Source organism: Eublepharis macularius, chromosome 12 (assembly GCF_028583425.1).
Source record: "Eublepharis macularius isolate TG4126 chromosome 12, MPM_Emac_v1.0, whole genome shotgun sequence".
Taxonomy (NCBI): Eukaryota; Metazoa; Chordata; class Lepidosauria; order Squamata; family Eublepharidae; genus Eublepharis; species Eublepharis macularius.
In genome coordinates this window covers 50,599,908-50,625,361 of record NC_072801.1, presented here as the reverse complement: position 1 = coordinate 50,625,361, position 25,454 = coordinate 50,599,908, and the positions used below count along the sequence as shown (strand labels likewise).

At 39.9% G+C, this 25,454-nt stretch overlaps 4 protein-coding genes across 4 annotated transcripts; all 4 read right to left on the bottom strand.

Moving 5' to 3' along the window:
• Positions 1 to 924, bottom strand: LOC129338480 (olfactory receptor 6Y1-like). The gene has a single exon (XM_054992753.1). It carries the CDS (start codon positions 922 to 924, stop codon positions 1 to 3), a length of 924 nt encoding a protein of 307 aa, XP_054848728.1.
• A 7,262-nt stretch (positions 925 to 8,186) lies between these two features.
• LOC129339207 (olfactory receptor 6B1-like) lies at positions 8,187 to 9,155 on the bottom strand. The gene has a single exon (XM_054993805.1). It carries the CDS (start codon positions 9,153 to 9,155, stop codon positions 8,187 to 8,189), a length of 969 nt encoding a protein of 322 aa, XP_054849780.1.
• Positions 9,156 to 15,524: 6,369 nt separating this feature from the next.
• On the bottom strand, positions 15,525 to 16,502 carry LOC129339206 (olfactory receptor 6B1-like). Its single transcript, XM_054993804.1, has one exon. The coding sequence runs from the start codon at positions 16,500 to 16,502 to the stop codon at positions 15,525 to 15,527; it is 978 nt and encodes a 325-aa protein (XP_054849779.1).
• Positions 16,503 to 21,823: 5,321 nt separating this feature from the next.
• On the bottom strand, positions 21,824 to 24,538 carry LOC129338477 (olfactory receptor 6B1-like). The gene is made up of 2 exons (XM_054992751.1): positions 23,630 to 24,538; positions 21,824 to 21,853 (listed from the first exon to the last, which is right to left on the bottom strand). The coding sequence occupies exons 1-2, from the start codon at positions 24,536 to 24,538 to the stop codon at positions 21,824 to 21,826; spliced, it is 939 nt and encodes a 312-aa protein (XP_054848726.1).
• Between the last annotated feature and the right edge of the window lie 916 nt (positions 24,539 to 25,454).

Here is a 25,454-nt window from a genome sequence, read left to right as displayed (position 1 = left end):
CTAAGTAGACAGTGTCTTCCACAAGGCATCCTTGACTTCTTTGTTTCTGAGGCAGTATATGAGAGGATTCAGAAGGGGCACTACAACTGTATAGAGCACAGATACCAATTTGTTGGAGTTGTAAGCATACATGGCTTTGGGCCGTGCATAGGTGAAGAGTGTAGTAGAGTAGAACAGCACCACAACTGTGAGATGAGAACTGCAGGTGGAGAAGGCTTTCTTTCTGCCTTCAGCTGAAGGGATCTTCAGCACAGTCAAAATAATGTAGATGTATGACATCACAACAATGCAAAGTGGGACCATAATCACCATAAGAGCCAAGATGAAATCCACCAGCTCAGCCATGGAAGAGTCAGTACAGGAGATATTCAAGAGGGGTGAAATGTCACAGAAGTAGTGGTTGATCTTGTCAGTTCCACAGTACTTCAGCCGGCCAATGAAGCTGAGCTTGATGGCAGAGGTAATCAAGCCACATGTCCAACAGCCTGCTGACAGCTGGGCACAGAAGACATTGCTCATGATAGCTGGGTAACGCAATGGGTTACATATGGCCAAATAGCGGTCAAAGGCCATGACAGCCAGAAGGATATACTCACTGCACACAAAGGTGACAAAGAAATACAACTGTGTCAGGCAGCCCTGAAATGAGATATGCTTATCTTGTGCGAGAAAATCTGACAGCATTTTAGGGACGATGACTGTGATGTACCAGATTTCTAGGAAGGAGAGGTTGCACAAGAAAAAGTACATGGGCTTGTGAAGGTTACTGTTGAGACGGATGACTAAAATGATGATTAAGTTTTCTGTGAGGGTCAGGAGATACGCTAAGAGAAACAGGACAAAAAGCAGTACCTGAAGTTCAGCAGAGGTGGGGAATCCCAGAAGGATAAAATAACTGACGTTGGTCTTGTTTGTTTCATCCATTCTCTGAAAGCTGAATGTATTCGTGATTGGTAAGGACAGAAAGATACATACAATGCAATATCATTTGATGGTTTGCATTCTCTTGCAATTTTGAAAGTACAAAATTATATATATGTTAAATATTAAATAATATGAATTTAAGAATTTCATTATTTATGTTTTGAATTTCTGAATTATTTAATTTTGATAAAAGGAAGACAAATGTTTTTTATGTTTTTTTTTCATTGTGAGTTGCATGCATTTTCTTCACTTGACATCCAGCAGGTTTTCCAGGAACACAAGTCTATCCAACTGACCATCCATTACTAACCCTACTGACTCGCATATAGACATCACTGGCTTTCATGTAGATATGAAATAGATTCATTAGGTAAACTACTCAGCAAATTTAAACATTTCACTAGCCTATATGCCACACCCACCGAGTACATGTTCCTTCTGTACACATGTAGGTCTTCCAATCAAAACACTACGAGCAATTATGTAAACGAAGAAATAAAGGATCTTACCTGTTATATATGAGGGTGGGAGGGTTTTTTGCCCTTGTCTTGCTACACAGTCACATGCAATGTGTGTTAGAGAAGTAGATTTGTTCTATTCCATGTACGCCTACCTCCTTATCTTCTCATCTCCCCACCTTGGGACTAGGCCTGAAAATTAGCTTTTCAGTCCCAGGGGTCATAGCCTCAGAAGATGTCCTCACCCCATTCGTTTGCTATATTGTTGAGAATTCAGATGTGAACAGCTAGAAGCTATTATTAGGAAAGTTGATCTAATTCCTGATCACAGCAAAAGGAACTGACCCATGAGGGAAATACAGGGTTTTTTTTTTAATGAATTTGTATAAATAAAAATAAATTAGGATATTGACTATGTTTTCTTAAAACCACTGCATTTTGTTTGCAGTGTTTTCCAGTGCTTTGTTATTCATCAGTCGAAGAAAAAGTATGTGTTTCTCTTCCTTGTGTAAATTAAATAAACAAAGCTAAGTAGCTTAGAGAGATTAGCAAGGCCGGCATCATCATTGAGATGGTGAGGCAGGCACCGCAGTGCTGGGGGGCCAGAAGGGCTGCCAGGGGGGAGGCATGCACCACGGAGCTGGTGTGCCTGGCCTGCAGCTGTTTCAAGCCAGCCAGCCTCATGCCGCCGCAGCCATAGGCCTCCGGTTGGGCGCAGCAGCCGCAGGCCAGGCACAGCAGGCGACCAGGGCTGCGTGAGGAGCGTGGGCAGCCTCAGTGTGCAGCCCCAGCCACCTGCCAGCCAATGGGCCTGGCTTTGCCGCATGATGACATCATCACGTGATGACATCATCATGCAGTTCGTGGCATGCACGCACACACTCACTGCATGCATGCACACATGGGGCTGGCTGTGGGTGCCAGAAACCCGGCCGTGGGCACTGGCAGTGGGGATTAGGAAGTTTACTGGCAGCCAGTTGTGAAAGTGTCCAGTGTAGGGTTCACTCCTCTTGCTTCTCTTCAGCTTGGCCGCAATAACCTGGTTTTATTTCTAGGTATTCTGTCCACAGCGCTTGTGCAAACCTGTGTCCACACTCATATAATTTGCTTTGCCCTTGTGCATCTTTAGGTATTTCTTCTGATTGACTAATGACTGAATGTCAGGTGCTTGCCATTACCTGTCATGCTCTGGCTCGGTCCCTTATGCTTTATATCATGATTGAACCCTGAAAGTGTAGTTGGACTAGACTGCGCAAGATGGTAAACTTACTGCTCGGACTTGCGATGGGGAAATATGTAAGAGAAATGTTTGCACTCACCATTATCTGTACCCTCCCTTTTCCTTCCCAAGGAGAGACACTGGCATGACCTTGAACACTCCACCTCTCCTTCCTCCTGTTCCTCCCTGCTTGGATGCTTTCTTGCTGAGTGCTAGATGAGGTTAGATGGGGGGAAGGGCTTGAGTATTGCCCACACTGTTCAACTTATATCTATTTGATGTGTATCTGTACCCATTATTCCTAGCAAAGATGGAGTGAGTGTATGAAACTGGCAGCTTATCAATAAAGAAAACTTCTACTCCTGCAGTAAAGTCTATTGAGAGTTGCTCATCATCCTTACACTAAGTAGCTTCCATCTCATACCTGTTTCGTATTCAACTGAGGGCCAAGCTACACATGACGAATGACACTTGAACGGCAAGTGGATTGAGTGGAGGGCAAGTGAACAGGGAGAAATACACTTGCTGTTCAAGTGTCATTTGTCATGTGTAGCTTGGCCCTGACAAGCCTATTTAGGTTCTATTTCTTTGCTTGAGGTTTCCATAACCAGTGCAGGTTCAAAATTTAAACATGATCACTTGAATAAGCCAAAAAAAAATCAAGGTTGTAGCAATTATCTGCTCTTAGAAGTGAACTGCTGGCATTTTTAGGATTGCCAATTCCAGGCTGGGAAATTCATGGAGAAGCAGGGGAGAGCCTAGAAAGAGTGGAGTTTGGGGAGAGAAGAGAGCCCAGCAGGGATGTGATGCCATAAAGTCCACCCTCCAAAGCGGCCATTTTTTCCAGAGGATCTTTGTAGTCGAGAGAGATCAGTTGCAAGTGACCTGGAGGTAGCCAGCCCTAGTCCTTTTGTGTGTGGTTGAGGACAAATATACTCATCATTTTTTTCTGTATCTGCACAGTGTGCCAAATAAGGCATGTTGCTCATTTAAGGAAACTATATTAAGTGCCATGTTTTGGGCTGCCAAGGCTTTCTGCTGTGGTGGGAGGCCTGCCGCCGGCAGCCCTTATTGCTAGGCATGGCCTGGCAACCTTAACTGTGTTAGATATTATATGGAGATTTTTGACTAAGATCTCTCAGATTCTTTTACTTTTATTATTTTTTAACTTTGTTTCTATCCCACCTTTCTCATCAATGGGACCCAAGGTGTTGTCTTTTCCTCCATTTTTTCCTTGCAACAAACTCTGTGAGGTAGGTTAAACTGAGAGTTTTTATGTCCCCAAGGTCACCTAGTGAGTTTCCATGGCACAGTGGGGAATCAAACCTGGGTTGCCCGGATCCTAGTCCATCATTCTAACCATTACACCACACTGGCGTTCTTCTTTTAAAGGATAAAAGAAATTGTCTTCAATTTCAATCAAGCCCACTGAGTTGGGGAAGGGACAAATGAGCCTAAATCTTTTTTCTTCATGTTATTTTCCCAATATAAATGCTCTTCCCACCCTAGAGATGTTTCTAGGGTTGCCAGCTGACTTCTTCACTACAGCAGAAGCAAAAAATGCAAGGATGAGAGGTTCTACCCAGAAGTGACATCACAATGCTCTAGGAATCCCCCCAATCTCTATGGGAAAAACCATAGAGATTTGGGTACAATACCTCTATAGCAAAAAACATAGAGAGCTGGGGCACTCCTATAGCATCATATCACTTCCAACTCCATATTTTTGCTCCAATTAGAGCACAGAGTGGTGACAAAGGCTGGAGCCATGGTGAGCCATCTGGTAAACATAGATTTTTCATGCCTCATGGGCAGAGACATACATCACTCAATTGTTATCCATATGTTTTCTCCCAGGGGGCAACTTGGCAGGTGAGAACTGCAAAAATGGTACACAGGAAAAGATAACCACAGCTCTAGTCCAAATTCGTCCTCATGTCTGTTCATAGCTTTAAAACAAAATACTTCCAGATTTTTTTAAAAAAAACAACATTTATTGTTTGTTCCAAGATGACCCTTGATGAACCATGTCTGAAAACTTTGGGGCCAGTTTGTTAGCCCTAGGGCCAGTTCCAGATTTGTGGGGAGGGCTTGGCAAGATGTCATTACATGGCTCCCATTATCTAGTGTCCCCCTCCTACAAAGCATGTACAGGACACTAATGCACTAAGGGAGAGAGAAGACAGACTGAACTGTGAGAGGAAAACCAACAATAATGTCCCATTGCACTCCTTCATTTACACACACCTCTCTGCCATGAATGAGTGAATAGCAATGTTGCCTAGGAAAAAACACCTGCTCATCATATTCAGGGCAAGTAGCCAGCCAGGCATAACAGAGGTATTTCTTCCTTTAAGTTTAACATGTACAGATATTTATTGAGAGAGCTACATATTGACTAAGTTTTATAATAACTGTTTATTGATACACTAGGATGTGTCAATTGGAATAAATTTACATTGTGAAGAGACACCATTTTAAAAAATAGTGTTGTGCATTAAGAATTTTACCTGATTAGTATAGTAGGTCATTCAAAAGGGGATTTGTACGTGATGGTATATATGTCTTCTTGTAATATACATTGATTGATGTGAATGTACTAACCAAATTTGTTGCTGAAATGTGTTGGTACAGTTTTTGTTTTTGTACAAATATATATATATATATATATATATATATATATATATATATATATATATATATATATATATATATATATATATATATATATATATATATATATATATATATATATATATATATATATATATTTTCTGGCCAGAGAGACCACATACGGCAAATCTTTATGGCTTTTTGATGAGACTTTATAAAAATTGTCTTATTTCCTATCCTGTCTTTTTTATCCTTTTGGTTACTCATTCAATTGTTTTGAGTTTATTTTTCTTACTTTGTTTTTGGTTTCTCCCAATGTACTTTAATGATACTGCTCATAGAGCCTATTCAGCTCTGAGCAGTGCCACACTAGAATTAGAGTTAAAATAGGGGGGAAAGTCTTTTAACATATAGTCTATATAGTCTTAAAAATTTAATAAGTTTTTTTCTTAGTATTAAAATCCACCCTGGCTAAAAGAAGCCTCAAATTGTCCTCTATACTTCCTGGGTCATGGATATAGGGCTTAATCCATCTGTCTCTTGCGGCATTTATAATATTACATTCAAATAGACAGTGTTGAAGAGTGTCTATTTGGCCAGAGCCACATTGGCAGAGTCACTCAGAATAGGGAACCCTATTTAAGCGTCCCAGCAACTCTCCTGATGGAATGGCATTCAATCTGGCTAACATAAATAATCGTCGATAACGTGGAACTGTCAAGAAATCAAAATAAGCTGGAAGAGATTGTACTACTTATATCCTGAGAAGGCGTAGGGCACTTAAAAAAAAAAAGAACGTTATGAGCATTCTGCCATAGTATTAATATATGTTGGTAATCTAGTTATACTTAAGTACATCAGCACTTTGACTTAAGTCCACTGTATTCCCTTTGCATGAACTGGATGCAACCAGTTTTTGCAACGGTGAAAAATTGAAGTGGTTTCCCGTGGGGGATGCAGTATGGAGAAGAATTGAGTGACACCAACTGAAAAAAAAACTGGTTGGATTTATTTGATTTTTATTGAGATATTTATACTCACTGTGGGAGGTCGGTTAGGCTAAAAGAGTGTAACCAACCCAAGGTCACCCAGTGAGCTTCCATGGCAGAATGAGGATCTGAACCTGTATCTCCCAGATCTGTTTCTCCTGTATCACTCCTGTACCACTGCACTGCTCTGGTGATCTTGTTGAATCAAAGTTTATGTCTTTGGCAGAGTACCACTAGACTCTGAAATTTTACACAAGCAGAGAGGCAGGCTACCTCTTCAAAGAAAAGGACCTGTGTACATTGTTTTTGTTTGTTTGTTTGGTTTAAAAAAAATAAATTTAAAAAAAAGAAAGAAAAGAAAAGAAAAGAAAAGGACCTGGGTGCAAAAGCCTTCATTTTGTTTCATCTAAGCCACATAAATATTGCATTACATTTATCAAATCCTGTCAAATACTAAAAAACCATTACATAGAATTTTTGCCTCTCAATACAGCAGGCACAAAGTCTGAGTGGCGCATGTATGGTCCACCTCACATGTGGGTTAAAACCCTGTTACTCAATCTGCCAATGTTATTTTCTTCTAAGTAATGCTTTATGAACTCTCTGTTTTGGACTGTAGCTGCTACAGAACCTCATAAAGAAAGGATTGGATAATATAGTCCCACTCACTATCCGGAAGATCCAGAGCTTCTTGAAGTTTATATTGTTGCCTTCCAAGTAGAATTCCATCCCAAGCAGCAACTGTTTTTTTGAAGGCCAGTCTGATCACTATGAATTCTGATCACTGTAAATCCATTCATGAAGTGTTTACAGATTTACTGAAATATATGAGCAAGCTGATCCACTATTTACACATGATATGAAATTAAATTAATAAAAGGAAAGCTGAAACCAGAGATCCACATGAGGAGTGAATCTCTTGTTACTTTAGTGTTTACTCATAAATGTCATTATCACTTTCCTCTTTCCCATTGGCTGATCAGAGTTTCCAGCCACTAAATACACCTATTAAATGCAGGAGGGAAAGCAAGTGAATAGCTTGTTGAGTTCCATTGTGGTACATTGAAAAAAATGTGAAGTCTGTGTCCTAATCTCAACTTCGTTACATAGACTGAATACCACTTCTCAGTCTATTCTACCTTACAGGGTTGTAAGGATAAAAATAGTACTGATTAGGAATACCTGCACATAAATACATAATCTTAATGTAATATAAATTTCAATAAACTGTGTGAAAAAAGAACACCAGGTCCAGTGTGGACTTGCATATAGGATCCAGCATTTATATATCATATTTATGATATTGGGATACCTTGGAGATTCATTATAAGGAATAGTAAGACAATCAATACAAAATATATCTGAATCCAGTTTCAGCAGATAGCATCCCCCTCCCCTTTAGCTCCCAATGAGGCTATCATAGTGAAAGGCCATTACAACCAGATCCAACTCATATGACAAACTCCTTCACAATGAATATTTAAACAGAACTTCAATAGTATTTGTATCTCTATGTCCTATAAATTTCTTGTGGAGATAATTTTGGCTGTGATGAATAATCATTAATAATTTATAAATGAATAAAACACTGTATACAAAGATTTTATACGTACTATTAAAATGGTCAGTAGTTGGCCTCAACCTAAGGCAAGCTGAGCCAGCTCATCTCAGACAGCAAATGCTGGGTTACCATTTAAAAGTAGCAAAATCTTAGGGCCAAGCTACACATGACGAATGGCACTTGAACGGCAAGTGTATTTCTCCCTGTTCACTTGCCCTCCACTCAATCCACTTGCCATTCAAGTGTCATTCGTCATGTGTAGCTTGGCCCTTAGTTGTATAGTTAATTATGGCTCTTTTCCCCATCATGATGACTATTTGGGTTTTCTGCCGTAAATCCTCCCACCCAAATGCAACCACCTATCCAGCAAGATAAAACAGACAATCTCTGAGGATATTTCTGAGGAACTCAACATTAATGCCTCATTCAGGATTACTGGTGGATGCTGCGATTTTGGGGAGACCCCTAGAACTACACAAAGTTTTCATTAGAGCTCCCTTGACCTCTTGGTTCCTCAAACAGTAGATGAAAGGGTTCAGCATCGGAGTGAAAACAGTATATATGACAGATACCAATTTGTTCAGATCAAAAGGGTGGATCCTCTTTGGCCGGGCATACATGAAGAGAGTGGTGGAAAAGAAGATAATGACCACAGTGAGGTGAGATGCGCAAGTGGAGAAGGCTTTCTTCCGCCCCTGAATAGTGGGGATACGCACAATGGTGCCAAGAATGCAGATGTAAGAAATAATAATGACTGAGAGTGGTACTGACAGAATAAATAAAGCCAGGATGAAATCCACGAGTTCAGCCAAAGTCCTGTCCTCACAGGCCATATTTAGCAAGGGTGAAAGGTCACAAAAAAAATGATTGATGATATTAGGGCCACAAAATGGCAAGCGTGAGATAAAGACAGCTTTCACCATTGAGATCAAGAAGCCAGTCAGCCACGAACCTACAGCAAGTTGCACACAAAGGTGTTGTGTCATGATCATTGGATAGTGCAGTGGGTTGCAGATAGCCACATATCGGTCATAGGCCATGACTGCAAGAAGGGCACACTCTGTACATAAGAGGGAGCTAAAAAAATAAAACTGTGTCATGCACCCTTCAAATGAGATGCTTTTCTCTTTAGTTAGGAAGTTGACCAATAGCTTGGGGATAATTACAGAGATGTACCATGTCTCCAGGAAGGAGAGGTTGCTGAGGAAGAAATACATGGGTTTGTTAAGTTGAGGGTTGATTTTTATTACAGCAATTATAATGATGTTCTCCAGGAGTGTCAAGATGTAGGCCACAAGGAATATCACAAATAGAAACACTTGTAGTTCCATGGAAGTTGGAAACCCAACTAAGATGAATTCCCGAACTTTAGTCTTATTCTTGTGGTCCATAGATCTGCAGCAATGGGAATGAAAAATGTGAGATAATGAGGAGAAAGCAGGTAAACCATTAAAAAAATGAGAAAAGGCAATATGGTAGGGAAAAAATTAAAGAAGGAACCTTGAAATATTGAAGAGAAGAGATACGGATTTAATGAAACCTGAGCTTGTTCATTTCAAATTCACAAAATTCAGCAACAGTGGTTTGCATCCTAAATTTTGCTTTCAATCATGCTATACCTTTTTTTTTTTGCAGAAGGGACCCGCCAATGTGGAACACATTCTGTTGGCCTTACATGTAAGACCAGCCTCATTCAATCTACTGAAAAGTACTGAGCGCTAGAAGAAAATGTTTTTCAGTAAAGGACCACAGTAGAGACCTGACCAGGCTGCCCCTTTGACTTTCTAAGATCTGAGGAATCTGTTGAAAGTTTCTTTCAGCTCTTAATTTTATGGCTGTGCAGCCTCCACATTCTTAAGCACAATTGCCAACAACTGTGCTCATTTTTTAAATCAAGCCATACTATAACTATTTGGGAAATGGAAAATTAGATTCACATTCCTTGTATTTTAAATCACCACCATCACCCCATAGCTTCCTACTGTACCTGAAACATAGAACTAAATAATTCAGTTGAAGAATAAGCAGTTGTTGAAATCTGAGGCCAATCCCCCCAACACACATGTGCGTGTGCACACAGACACACACACAAACAAATCCAGCTTCAGTTCTTTCCTCTATCTCCATGTAGTATGACACAGCAAAAAGGGATAGATGATTTGCTATGGTGGCAGCCTGAGGAAGCAAGATTCTGCAGTAACAAATGATTCAAGGAAGAAATACATTGACTATGACCCAGAGAGCTGTAGCTGAAAGATAATTTTCCTTAAATAGTATCACCCCCTGTTTTATTAGGTACAGGGGGATACTTTTTTTTAAAAAAAGGGAAGAGTTTGTAATCTAGTCCAATGATTTTAGCATGTATTATCCTGCTCTTACTGCATTGCCTTCTACTTCAGTAATTCCATTTTCTGCAATTCTTATCATATATTATGTCTGATAAATCTTCCTTATTTCATTGCTTTTGCTAACTTTTGCAATCCTAGTCCTGTTGCGTTGTCTATTGGATGCTGTGTGACTACACTGCTCTATATCATGTGATCCACCTTGAATCTCACTGGAAAAGCGGAATGAATTAAATAAATACATTTAATAAAGGATTTTTTTGTTTAAAATCACATTTGCAGCTGTTTCAGGTCTGATGATTTTCAAAATAAGAATAATAATCCAGAGGCACCTTAAAGACTAACAACATTTATTTCAATATTAGCTTTCATGGGTCACACAGCTCACTTCTTTAGATATGGGTATAGAATGCTTCACTGGATCAGAACTAAATTCTTTATTCCCATGTCCCTTTCTTTCCATTTCATCCTCAATCTCCTCTGGAACTTTTAGTGGAATCTACAAAAACCAAAGAAACCCAAACCAATAGAACGTGACCTGTTACCTGAACTGCAGGGTGAATTTCAATGAGCTTTTTCAAATTAACTTGTTTCTGGTATTCTTTCGGTTCAGTGCTGAGGAATTGAGGATCCTTTTAGTGAACCTGACAGCTACTTTGAAGACTGTTCCACTCCATCACCCCATGTTGTCTTCGGCAAATGAATTGTTCAGCTAATTATGTACAAGTCACACCGTGATATAACCAGAAATAGAATTATCAGTAAGAGGCTAAGTCTCAGTGGTTGAGTAGATGTTTTCTATATGTACAGTCTTCATTCCCAGTGAAAGGATCTCAGCTAGCAGGAAGGCTGTTCTCTGGGGCCCTGGGAAGTCACTGCAAATCAAAGTAGCTCATATGGAGCTAGATGGATCAACGGTCTGGCTTTTTATAAGGTGGATACATGTGATAATATATGGCTTGTAATAAAAAGCACTGTGACTAGCAGGCTGCTGTATAAGAATTCAGATGACAGTATTTTGGTTGTAGAATTGCCAAGGGAGCTAAAACTTTCCACTTTATACTCAGGGATTTGCTGGCAAAACACTCTTGCAAGCACAGCTGCATAGATCTTAATTCCCAATTACTCTTGGTTATTTGACTTATCCAGATCACAGCCTTTACAGATGGGGTTTGGTTGCAACATAAAGCCCCTTAATCTCAAACATGCATAGTATTTCAGATCAGAACCCATTTAATTAGTTGGGAGTTGTAATGTGCTTTCAAAAATGATAAAGTTTTAACAACAACATTCAATTTATATAACATCCTTCAGGACAACTTAATGCCCACTCAGAACGATTTACCAAGTGTGTTATTATTATCATCATGGCAATCACCCTGTGAGGAGGGTGGGGCTGAGAGAGCTCTGAGAAGCTGTGACTGACCCAAGGTCACCTAGCTGGCTTTAAGAGGAGGAGTGGGGAATCAAACTCAGTTCTCCAGATTAACTGAGGGCCAAGCTACACATGACGAATGACACTTGAACGGCAAGTGGATTGAGTGGAGGGCAAGTGAACAGGGAGAAATACACTTGCCGTTCAAGTGTCATTCGTCATGTGTAGCTTGGCCCTGATTCCCATTCTAATTTTTCTACATCTCTTTATTCTAAATCTATAGAGTCTTATTCCAGATCTACAGTTCTCATTTCCATGAACAAAGAAGCAGAAGCCAATTTTTACTACACATCTCAAGTGCCCTTATCGGACCACTTTTGATTCACTGGTATCTTGTAGGGAATTCTGAACACGACCCCTATCTGCATACCATTCTGGTGCACTGGCCACTGTGACATGCTTGGACGAAGGGGAGATCCATATTCAAATTCCTGCTTAGCTATGAAGCTCACAGCATGGCTGTGGACAACTCAAATATCTCACTTAACCTACTTCAGAGGGTTGCTGCAAAACTAAAATTAATGTTTATCACCCTGATCTATACAGAAGATTACTGCCATAGGGCTCATCTCAGTGGTATAGGTGATGTGAGCCATGTTGGGGATTCCCCAACCCATCTTGTAGTCACACCAGAAGGACTCATCTTTAAAAGCAGCCTAGTTGTTCGGTGCATCATGTGATTGAGGCTATGTGGAACCCAAGGAATGGGCAAACAGCCCCCTAAGCTGTTTTCACTATGGAAAGGTCATGGGAGGGAAGGCAGAATCCTCCCCCCTCCTATATTGCTGTCCGCTGCACCAAGAGCTACAATGATTTTTAAATGTGAATCCCCACAGTACAATATGACTGCAGGATGACTCAGTCAGGAGACCTCCAATATGGCTCATATCACTCCTGTCATTTAGTTGAAGCCATAGAATTCAAATGATAAAAGTCTGCACTTCTGCCTATGGGTTCCCAACACTTTTGAGCCTGCCGGCAACTTTGGAATTTTGAGAGGGGTGAGTGCTACTCCAAAATGGCTGCCAGAGAAGCAGAGCAAAACCAAAAAATGACTGTTGCAGTAGGTTGAACCAAATGGAATACCCACCTCCTCACACCTCCTGGAAATAAGACAAGCCTGGCGAGGGAATGAACCACACGCTGAGTAAGGAAAGCCCAGGTGCAGTATAATGTACTTTCATAAAACTCATTTAGAACAGGGTGCAGGCCATAGATTATAAATGATGATTGTAGAATATAAGTAAGGGGAACCATTTTGGTATAGTAGTTAGAGTGCTATGATAGTACTGGAGTGCCTGGTCTCAAACCTCAGGGTACCATTAGACTAGTCATCAAATCACAATCTAAGTTCTTTACAAGCCCGGAGCTCCTTGGAGGAAGATTTTTTTTAAGAACACCTAATCAACCTCATCACAGAAGTGGCAGTCTATAAGATATTCAGGACCAAACCATTTAAGGCTTTGAGAGCTAGTGTAGTGTAGTGATTAGTGTTGGACTAGGATGGATCCAGAAAACTTGGTATCAAACTAGGGTTCCCAGGTGCCCGCCAGTGGCGGACACACTCTCCGGGATTTGCCCCCTCGTCTGCCAATCACTGGGAAGTTGGTGGGAGGGGGCAAGCTCCCAGAGCTTGCCCACCACTGACAGGCACCTCAGGGGTGTGTGTTGTGCACATGCTCCCTACCAGCACAGCAATGTCACTTGTGTAAGTGATGTCATTGCGCAGCCTGCGGGAGCATTTCCGCACTTCCTTTGGGGCCGATTTGGGCCCCAAACTGGCACAATCAGCTCTGTGTGAAGCATGGAAGTGCTCACACAGCCGGCATGGTGACATCACTTACGGAAGTGACTTCATCACGTCACCACTGGAGCATGCACAAGGATTTAAAACAGCCTGGGAGAAGGTAAGTGCCAGGTCTCAAATCTCCCAATGGGAAGATAGAGGACCTGGCAACACTATATGAAACATCTACTCCACCACAAAACTTGAGTCAGTTCCATTGTCTCAACCTAGCCTTAAACAAAAGGTTGTTTGGAAGACAAAATGGGCAGGTGGACACTGTATGCAGGGCTCAAGCATTATTTTGGGGAGCTCAGTTGAAAATTGTAAACCCCTCCTCCACACATGAACACCATAATTCCTCATCCCATACATACAATCTCCTGATACATCAAAGACGTTTTAATTATGAAATTCCTATTACATGTTCTGTGTTTCTGAAATATGGCAGGTTTTGCAAATGTGTTCAATAATAACACCCAGCCTAAGAGACCTACCAGCTTGCTAACTATTTCATAACTTTTTGGTCGCCAAAAAGAGATTAACCTTTCAATGTCTTTTTAAAAAGCCCGAATGGACCAATGTGGCTGCAAAATTAGACCACATTTAACTTAAAGCTTAATTTTCTGGTCTTTTGTCTTTGAAAATCATAAAAGGCCCTCAAAGTCCATTTCTCTTGCAAGTTCACGCTCAATAGACAAAAATGGCTAGGTGGCCAAATTTTCTTGCCCCTGCAGTTTTTGCTGAAACTCTTCTGGTTTATTACACGATCACTGGCAGTATGCAAAGAATCCATAGGGCTATGCTCACTTCATGGAAAATTAGTTGCCACTGACTCAATCTCTACATTGAAATCATTTTCATCTTGATTTTGTTCATCTTCTTCCCTAGTTTCTGTATTGTTGCCTGACTGCAGAAAGGCCTTGTCTGATCTGAAAAAAAGTTGAGGATAGATTGGGATTCTTTGTGTTCCCTTTTTACCTCCTTATGTTTCTGGCTACCTGGTTTGTATTTATACTGCCACCAGACATGGCAGCAAGGAATGTGTGTGTTTGTGACTGTGAATCAATTAGACGCATGCATACATTTTGCAAATCCTACCAGAAGCAGCAGCCTCATTTTCTCCCACTCTTTTATGGTGCCATGCTTTGCCCTTCCCACCAGGAGTCCCTCCTTCCTGCCTATGCAAAAGATCTCTGGAACTTGTAGTTCTTAATATGAACTCCCACCCAGAGGCCCAACAGTCAAGCATGTTGCTTGAGGCTGCTGCTCTAACACTGCTTCTGACTGACTCCTCGGATATCACAAGATCTGGACAACAGATACAAGGAAATAAGTTTCTATAAATACGACCTACAGTTTATCCTTAGCTTTTTCCTCATAGCTGAAGCAGGTGTTTCTAAATTTTCAGCAACCTAAGTGATCTCTTATCTTACATTATGAAATTAATATTATATTGACATGTAGAATAGAGACTTGTTCCAGTGATCCTCCAGCGGAAGTGAATCAACAGATTACTGTGTCATTGACTGGGACCAGAGTGGCCAGATCCATATGCTTCCTTCTGAACAACTGAAGACATTATACATTAAAGATACTTAGAATTCTCCCCTGCCAAATGCCTCCTTGGTCTCCTTTGGGGTTCTGAAAAGCCAGGATTTTCTTTTGTTAATTAGAATTATATCATCATTTATATTATTCTTTGTTTTTGTGAGTCATGTTGAGAAACAAATTTGGCTGAAAAATGTGATACGATATAATATATGCAGGCTCTACCATTAATCAAGTTGAGGCTACTTACCTCAGAAAATTTTGTTTAACAGAGCTTTTCCTATTTATTTTTGTTACACAACAGCCACTCAAATAACTGAATATTGAGTATTGAACCATGTAACAGGAGGTGTACTTTTCTGATTGTTGTATGTAATGTACTATGTTGTTAATTGGTACTTGTTGTTTTAAAAATATTATTGAAAACGTTGAATAAAATATAATTTAAAAAAAAGAAAATAGATTTTAGTTTACCATTGTACAGCAGCAAACTATCAACGATACAGTTAATTATTTCATTTTTGCCACCATAACGACTTTAAAAAAAAAAAACTTTCTCAGGTGCCAATCCCTTTCCTTGAAATCCTTGTCCTTAATGAGCAAATTCAACTAAAAATGAAAAAAAATCCAAGAATGTTTCTGAAGACTATCTGTCCCACTTAGTATTGGTGACAGGAATTAAAGCTTTGGGGAGAGACCAGGTACTCATGAAAGCTTTCTTTAGTGCTCCCTTGACCTCTTGGTTCCTCAAACAATAAATGAAAGGGTTCAACATTGGTGTGACAATGGTATATACAACAGATACCAGTTTGTTGAGATCAAAAGGGTGGATCCTCTTTGGCCGCGCATACATGAAGAGAGTAGCTGAGAAGAAGATGACTACCACAGTGAGGTGAGCAGCGCATGTGGAGAAAGCCTTCTTCCGACCCTGCACAGTGGGAATGCGCAAAATGGTGCCAATAATGCAGATATAAGAAACAATGGTGACCAGGAGTGGGAACAACAGAATGATCAAGGCCAGGACAAAATCCACAATTTCAGCCACTGTCATATCTTCACATGCCATATTTAGCAAGGGTGAAATGTCACAGAAAAAGTGGTTAATAATGTTAGGGCCACAAAATGGCAGGCGAGATATGAAGACAACCTTTAGCATTGAGGCCAGGAAACCAATTAGCCATGAACCCACCGCTAGCTGCATGCAGAGACGCTGGGTCATGACAGTTGGATAACGCAATGGATTGCAGATAGCTACGTATCGGTCATATGCCATGACTGCAAGAAGGACACACTCTGTACATATGAGGGAGCTGAAAAAGTAGAGCTGAGTCATACACCCTTCAAAAGAGATGCTCTTGTCTTCCACCAGGAAGTTGACCAAAAGCTTGGGGACAATCACACAGACATACCATGTCTCCAAGAAAGAGAGGTTACTGAGGAAGAAATACATAGGTTTGTTAAGCAGAGGGTTGGTTTTTATCACAGTGATGATAATGATGTTCTCCAGCAGTGTCAGGGCATAGATCACAAGGAATATCACGAACAGAAGCACTTGCAGATCTGCTGTGGTTGGAAACCCAAGTAAAACAAAGTCCCGGACTGCAGTTTTATTTTTGTGAGCCATAGATCTGCAGTATTGGGAATACAAAAGTGAGAAAATAAGGACAGTATACAGTAGTAATGAAGAAAAAATATATCAATTCATAAAGTGAGCATGAAAAATAAGTTTAAAGATAGAAAAGGAAACCTTAGCAATACAGAGAGGTCACAATATATATTTATTTCCTATGCTACATGCCATACATCTTGTTCGTTTTTAGATTCACAAAGCTCAGTGACAATATTTGAAATGCACTCCATATTCATACAGTTTACTGCAGTTTTGTAATTTTTGTAATCTTGTCTCAAGTATCTCTACAAAATATCTGGTTGTGAATTTTTCTGAATTTATCTGAATTTTGACGGAAGGCTTATTTATGTATTTATTATTTATTTAAAACATCTGTTAGCTACCTTTGCTCCAAAGGTGCTCAAGGTGGCTTACAGTATAAAATATAAGCATCATAAATATATTTTTAAAAGTTTTTAAAAAAGAGTTTAAAAGCTGTTTAAAAACTGTCCTAAATGAAAAGTTAAAAAGCTATTCAAAATTAAAAGCTGTCTCCTGAAGGTGAAGGGGTCAAGCTCAATTCACTGGGGAGATTGTTTCACAATTGTCGGACTGCTACCGAAGTGGCCTTCTGCCATGTACCCACCCACCAATCAGAATTCTTTGTTTGATGGGACAGTCAGAAGGGCCTCTCCCTGTGATGGTGTTGGTAACTCCAGGGGAGGAAATAGGGAAAAAGACAGTCCTTCAGATACCCTGGTTCCAAGTCATGTAGGGTTTAAAGGCCAAAAAAACACCTTGAATTGTGCTCAGAGTCAGGAGCAGATTGGTAGCCAGTATAATTGCTGTAATATCAGGATCACATGCTCTCAGTAGCTTGCCCCAACCAGCAGTCTAGTTGCAGCATTCTGAACTCGCTACAGCTTCTGAACTGACTTCGAGGATAGTCCCAAGTAGAAAGCATAGCAATAGTCCATTTGAGAGGCATGGATCATTGTGGCTAGAACTGGCTGAACTAGGAATGGACACAACCGATGCACCAGCAGAAACTGGGCAAATGCACTCTGAGCCACAGCAGCCATCTGGCTTTCTAAGGTGATCACTGTGTCAAGCAGTACTCCTAATCTGCAAATATGAATTTTCAAGGGGAGTGTAACCCCATCCAAGACAAAGGAGATCTCACATCACTGGTCAGCCTTTCTACCAAACCAGAGAACCTCTGTTGGGCCATGATTAAGACATGGGTTATTTAAAGTTTTTTCAAGCACTGGTACCTTATTCTCAGACTCTTCCATTTTTCTAAGAGCATTTTGAATATACTTTGAAAGTATTCAGTAAAGTATTTTGGAAGTGTTTATGAGTAGATGGAACTGCCCCTTACCAAGTCAGCCCACTGTTGCATTTCCTTCAGTATGTTTGGATTGGCAGCAGTTCTAAGGTGTATTGGCGACAATGGTTGTTCTCAACATTTCCTGTTTTAACTGGAGATGCCATATATCAAACCTGGGACCTTCTACACATACAAAATGTTTAGTCTGCTACTGACCTACAGTATAATGGTTAGAACATCTGACCAGAATCTGGGACACCCTGTTTCAAATGTCCACTCTGCCATGGATGCTCAGTGAATTACCTTGGGCCAGTCACATGCTCTCATTCTAAATTAATTCATAGAGTGGTTCTTTCAAGGAGAAAATGAAGAAGGGAGAACAATGTTGTAAGCCTCTTTTGGCTTCAATGGGGGAGAAAAGTGGGGTAAAAATAGCTAAATTATCCCTTCTACAAGTGTCTCTCATCTGCATCATTTATTGAAAAATTAAAGCTGTAAATCCCCCCAGCCTGAGCAACTTTTTGTGAAAATGCTTTATTAAGAAAACACCCTAAATAACAACATGCTATAATATTTTGGAAAACCTACAATCTTTCTTCTCAGAATGAGATTCTTGGAATTTTCACTCACTGCTGTCACCAGACTGTGGCTTCACCATTGCCAAAATTAATGCAAAAACAATTCCCTAAAATCTAGAGGCATATCTTAAATTTGGGAAGTTCTGTCAGATTTCCATTTACCAAAATGGGAACTTACACATAAAGAAATTTAATGGATGTCAGTAGAAGAAAAAAACCTTCCCCCTGCAATTTGTGACTCTTTTCTCACCACATTTCCCTATTACTGTTTGGGAGCTGAACTAACCGTGCCGCATTTCAATCATTTTCACCATGTCGTGTAATAGAGAAGAAGCAGGTACATTTATTACAATTCCATGCCAAGTTTTATCCAAGAAGCTCAGTACAACACAGCATAAATACTTCTCTTGACCATTTGTCAAGTGTGGTAGCTTAAACAGGCTGAGAATGACTGACTCAGGGTCACTTACACTACCATCCTCCACTGATTTCAGCCAATTTAGACTAAAGTAACTTTGCTTTGGTACCCAGATTCATGGATACGTGAAAACATGAACGCAGGTCTCTCCAGTCCTAGTCCTATGTTCTAGAAAGCAATCCTAAGCAGGTGTATTCAGAATCCTATTCAAGTCTTTTCAGTGGTGCTTATTCTCAGGAAAGAGTTCTTAGAACAGCACTGTTATTTACCCTATCACACTGATCAGTAAAGGTACATAAGATAGCCTCATAAGTAGAAAATATGAGGGATAAATGTTCCACAGTTCTGTACAACAAGGTAAGTGTGTGCACATAAGCTGATACAAATATTCAAGTACATAAATATTGTGCCCAGTCTAGAGAAGTGCAACTGAAAGACCAGCATACAGTCCCTCCAAACATCTGCCAAAATCATATTTGCAGCTGTTCAAACACAATTGCATTTCAAAAGAAGACTTGCAATATTATATTGGACATCAGGTAATTTAAGGAAAAAATAAAATTCACTCTGTATGCAAAGAAAGAGAGAAACTCTTGCTCATGTTTATGATGTTTCTGTGGATTTGGGCTTTCTCACTGAACCACTGTTTCAGTGTCCTTTCTTTCCTGCTATCTTCCATCTCTTCTAGAGCATTGTATCCAGTGCCAGAAGAAATTAAGGATCTCGACTGACATTTTCAAAAATTGAATCAACAAAAACAAATGACAAGTAACTGAACTTTTACCTGAGCTCAAGATGAACCAAAACAGGCCTTTTCATGTAACCTGCTGGCCAGTCCTTTTTCATTCCAGTTTTTGCAGTGAGATTTACAGATGTTTGCAATGCATTTCAGTTTGCTTTTTCCCTAGTTGATTTTACTTCTGACAGAAAATGAGACACTTCAGGAAGAATCTATTAGGAGAAATCACTACAACTGCCTGAACAGAAATAATTAAGTTGTTATGAAGTGGAAGGTGCCTGCCAGAATTATCTATCTGCTGTATAAGAATTCAGCAGAATTTCTCTTGACTGTAAAAATTACCAGGGGAACTAGAATTTTTCTTTCTGTGTTCAGGGATTAGAAAGTTGAGCTGCCTAGATCTTTGCTCATTTATGCCTTTTGACTTTTCCATACCACAGTTTGCAATTATGGTTGTAATTTACAGCACCTTATACCTTAAATGTGAATAACTATTCATATATGTACCTATTTAACAACTGGAAAGTTGAGACATTTGAAGCTAGTAATTAAGATTTCTTATTTCAGAACTACAGAACTCATTTCCATTCACACAGAAATCAAAGGTATTTTCACTACATATCCTTGTTCCCTATACTGAGACTTTTTATTTACAGGATCTTGGGGAGGTACTCTCTGGCACATTGGCCAGAATGGTATGCTTAGATGAGGGGGGGGGGGCACATCCAAACTCCTGTTTAGGTACCAAGTTTACTGAGTGACCATGACCAACTCACAGTCTCTCTCCTAGCCTACCTTACATGGTTGTTGTGAAGATAACATGAATGTGCTGCAAACCACTTGATTTCCTTAGACTGTCAGTGCAATCCTAAGCAGAGTTACTCCAGTCTAAGACCATTGATTTCAATGGGCTTAGACTGGAGTAACTTTTCTTAGGATTGCACTGAAAGAGTGGTTATGTGAATGTCTTTAAGTACCCTTGAGCAGATGAGAACAAACTAATCGAGATCTCTTTCCGCACCTGCTAGCATCTAGTTTGGTCTCTGTCACTGCCTCATCTGCCATTGCATGGTATTGGTCGGGCTGCTGTGACTATTTGTAGCTGCAATGTTTTTTTTAAAAAGTATTTTATCACTTATGTTGCATTATTTTTTAGAGAACCATTCTGGTGTAGTGGTTAAAGTGTCAGACTAGGGTCTTTGAGTCCCAGGTTCAGATCCCCCATCTGCCATGGAAGATTAGGACACATACACTCAGTTCTAACCTACCTCACAGGGTAGTTCTGAGGAAAAAATGGAGCAGAGAATGACATAAGCCACTTTGGGTCCCCAGGGGGAAACAACGGTGTGGTATGAGTGAAGAAAATAAATCAATAGTATAATAATAAATAATATTTTATATGATGCTTCCAGTCATATTTGAAAAAGAAAGAAGCATATAGATATTTTTAAATGAATAAATATAAAGAACAACATTGACATAAGGGTAAATTGATGCATTCATCCAATTCAGTCAGTTACACAGCTCCTATCACTTCGATGACTGTGTTGCTGTACACAAGAATAAGTTTTACATCAAAAATTATAACTAAATTCAGTGATGGAGCATAATAACCCAATATTTTACTTTATTTATTTATGTAAAACATTGCTATGCTGCCTTACCATCAAAATAGGGCTCCCAAGGTGGTGAACATCAAAGCATTAAAACACTTCAACATTAAAACAATATTTAAAATAAAGTATATATTATACTCCATTTATAAATAGAGTCTCTCTTTTCTTCTTCATGGTGACAATCTGAATATTACTGACCCTTTGGCCTCTTTCCTGCTAGTAACCCAGCATAAAATTAAAACCAAAACACTTTTATAATTAGAGAAGGCCTTGTAGTACCACCCCTACTTCCCCACCCTGAATTAGTGTGGTTAGACTTCAAACTATGGCTACTAAAACTGTACCATTAAAGGAAAGGAAATACAGTGTATATTAAATAATTCAACAGAAACTTGTAAAGACACATAAAATCTAAACCAGAGAGGAGGGCCAACAACAATTTTGCCAGAAAAAAAAAGTCTTCATCTACTGGTGAAAGACAATGATAGAGGGAGACCGACTTGGAGAGGAAGTTCTGAAGTGTTGGTGCCACAAACAAAAAAGTCCCCTTTTTGGGTTGCCAGTTCCACCCCTCTAGCCTCAGATGGCAGGAGGGAATCCAAAGCAAGGCCTCCAAAAAAGTGGATGGATAGATTCATATGGGAGAAGATAGTCCTTAAGTTATGTTGGCTGCAATCTGTAGAAGGTTTTAAAGGTCAATATCAGCACCTTGAATTGGGTCCAGAAGAAAACTAGTAACTAATGTAGATGGAACAGAGTGATATGGTCCTTATGACCTACTCTAGTCAACATTGTGGCCACAATATTCTGTACCAACTGTCGCTTCCAGACAGTTTTCTAGTCAATAATGCTGTTACATTCTCAAAGAAGACTATAAAGTTTCTATGGAACTGTCCACCTGCAGCATTCCACTGTGCACTGAATACCTTTTACATTTACTTCATATTTTATTCCCTCTCTTAACATTTCTGTCACATTGATATACATCATAACAGAACACTCCAAAATTAGTTACTATGTAGTTCAGTTGTAATCACAGATTTAGGTGATTTATTTCACACACACACCTTAAAACTTCCAATTTAACATTCCTAGTTTTAAAGGTTCTTCCATAAACAGAGAGGTTATTAATTTTCTCCACTTGCAATCGGATAGTATCAAGAGCTTTGAAATTGAATTGTAATTAATTTTGTGGGGGAAGGAAATTTCAAGTAAATTTCCCTCATTTTAACTTGTTTTCTCATATGATTGTCCTCCCAGTTACAGCAGGACTGAAAAAATAAAGACTTCACCTGAAGTTGCTTGAGAAAATTTTATTGGGGGCAGGGGTGAATCCAATTTAAAGTGTGCCATGAGGTCAAATTTTGTCTTAGTTTTGATTTTGCAACATTCTTAGATAAGGTCATTTTTATTTCTCTGTGCTCATTTTCCTCAATGTTAATAACATTTGAATCAGAAATGATTTAATCTTGCTTTGGTACGAGTAGTTGTTCACAAGAAAATAATGAATATAAAATTTAATTCCAAATGGTTCAGCTGGAGGTTTAATTCTAGTTTGTAGGTTGTTTCTAAGGCTGCTTTGCCTCACATTGGATAACATTGTTTGCACTATAGCAATCATTTGCAACTGGATTTTGCTATGTTAAACAGGAAAATCCAATTGCAAACTCTTGATATAGTGCATTGAGAGTGCCATTACCCAACTCGTGTGAAAGCAGCCTTATGCATAAACCGTTAAATGCAAGGACTATGGTTTGGATCTAGTCCATGTTTCCACTCAATCTCATCCAATTCTGCTCCATACTACAACCTCGATCCAACGTGGTTTTTGTACCTGTCAGTCCCATGATCACTAGCAAAGCATTGTGGGATGGTCCCACAGCTGCTTGGATCCAACCCTTTACCTGTCCAACTATTATCATTATAATCACTACTTGTAGTAGTAAACTGGGTGGCTCATGCCACTCTCAAAAGCAGCATGCCAATTTCCCCAGTATTTCTAAATACTCAGGGCCAAGCTACACATGACGAATGACACTTGAATGGCAAGTGGATTGAGTGGAGGGCAAGTGAACAGGGAGAAATACACTTGCTGTTCAAGTGTAATTCGTAATGTGTAGCTTGGCCCTTAGAGATAGGCAGAAAAAAAATACAATTTTGTAAATGAACCAAAAAAGGGTAGGATGTCCTGATAATGACTAATCATGCTGGAAGAGGCATAGTATGTTGAGAGTCAGTTAAAGAAGGGAAATGAAGGATAAATTAGCCTGGTCAAGCTCCTGAGAGCTGAACCCTGGAGTGGGAGATTTGGGTATGTAGTATGTGTGTGGAACGTAGGTGGAATTTCTCAATCATAATTTCCCCCCTACCCAGCACAATTATTTGTGAACTCTTTATAAGCCCCGCTTGCATGAGCCTAGTGATCACTACTCATGGAGTCAGCGATCAAGCCAGAAAAAATCTTTTTCAGGGCATCCTTTACTTCCTGATTTCGTAGACAGTAAATGAAGGGGTTCAGCATAGGGGTAACAATAGTGTATACAACTGACACAAACTTGTTTAGATTAAAAGAATGAATTCTCCTTGGTCGAGCATACATGAAGAGGGTAGCTGAGTAGAAGATGATAACTACAGTCAGGTGTGAAGCACAGGTGGAGAAAGCTTTTCTCTTGCCCTGGGCAGTGGGGATACGTAAAATGGTACCTATTATGCATACATAGGAGACAATTGTGACTGACAGTGGAATTAAAAGGATGATGAGGGCAAATACAAAATCCACCATCTCTGCTACTGTCCGATCTGTGCAAGAGAGGTTGAGCAAAGGTGAAATGTCACAGAAAAAGTGGTTGATGATGTTGGGTCCACAGAAGGTCAGGCGGGAAATGAAAAACACCTTCAGCATAGAGATAAGGAAGCCAGCAAGCCAAGATCCCACAGCTAGCTGCAAGCAGAGCCGAGCAGTCATAATGACTGGGTAGCGTAATGGGTCACAAATGGCAACATAGCGATCGTAGGCCATAGCTGCCAAGAGGACGCACTCAGTGCAAACAAGAGATATGAAGAAATAGAGCTGGGCCATACAGCCTTCAAAGGAGATACTTTTGTTTTCTGTGAGGAAATTAACTAGAAGCTTTGGGACAGTTACAGAAATATACCAGGTTTCCAGGAAAGATAGGTGACTAAGGAAATAATACATAGGCTTGTGGAGATTGCTGTTTGTCTTGATCAAGGTCACAATCACAATGTTCTCTAGGAGTGTCAGGATGTAGACCACAAGGAATATTACAAACAGCAGTACCTGAAGTTCCATGATGGTGGGGAATCCCAGGAGGATAAATTCCTGGATTCTGGTCTGGTTTCCTAGTCCCATGTCTGTCAGAAAGATCTGCAGAAACAAGAGAAAACCAAATCATTTGAAAGGAGTAGGCTATGTCTGTAAAACAAAGCAATATTGTAGATAATGGAAGATGATGGGAAGATAATGGAACAGAGAATAAAATTATAGTCACGCTAGGGGACATGCAACTAAGAAATGCAATAATCCCTACAGAAAGAATCTGTTGCAGAATTGGTATTTTTAGTGGCTTATTTTTACTGTCACCGATTGCAGGTTGGGCCCAACCATCTGTACTGCTGGTGAAAAAGGAGATAAGGGTTCCCTTTGATCACTTAAAAAGGCTTTGCTTATGGTCATTGGACATGTGGGTATATAAACCATGTGAGGCAGAGGCTCTAGTAAGGAAAGTAATTGGGTAGGGCTGAGTGAAAGAGCTGGCTGGATCCAACCCACTGATTACTAATAAAATCTATTTCATTGGTTTACTTAAACTTGTTGGAGGCTGTTTCTCTTACTGCCCATTCCATGTATCTGCTGGGAAGACACATGTCTTGGCACTAAGACAGACCACCTGCTCTCTACAGCTCTTTTCTGCCTGCAAACACAAGCTGGAAAGCAGGGACTAATGAAGACTCTCCTGCTCCATGTGCGTGCTCAGGAACCTGTCCCCCCGAGACTCACAATTTGGAAGGTGAGTGTGGTCAGTCATTAAACATGGGTTCCCCCCACCCACCTTGTGTTTCATGTCTCATGTAATCAGACCCTAAGCCTCAAAAGTATTTATCATTGTGTGAACCATGGCCTGCTTCCAAAAATAAGGCATATCCTTTTTGCTTCTTCATTTGATATGATAACGTCTCTTTAAAAAAGCAGGATCCAGCCAGCTTTTTCACTCAATAGTGGCAAACTCCTTTCTACAGCTCCTATTCTACATGAAATTGGTCCATAT

Bases quoted from the DNA above. Each gene is read 5' to 3' on its own strand.
- LOC129338480 (XM_054992753.1), bottom strand. From the start codon at position 924: ATGGATGAAACAAACAAGACCAACGTCAGTTATTTTATCCTTCTGGGA.
- LOC129339207 (XM_054993805.1), bottom strand. From the start codon at position 9,155: ATGGACCACAAGAATAAGACTAAAGTTCGGGAATTCATCTTAGTTGGG.
- LOC129339206 (XM_054993804.1), bottom strand. From the start codon at position 16,502: ATGGCTCACAAAAATAAAACTGCAGTCCGGGACTTTGTTTTACTTGGG.
- LOC129338477 (XM_054992751.1), bottom strand. From the start codon at position 24,538: ATGGGACTAGGAAACCAGACCAGAATCCAGGAATTTATCCTCCTGGGA. The intron at 21,854-23,629 runs ATTTTTTCTGGC...GACCTTTAAAAC, and splicing joins TAAAGGATGCCCTGAAAAAG to CTTCTACAGATTGCAGCCAA.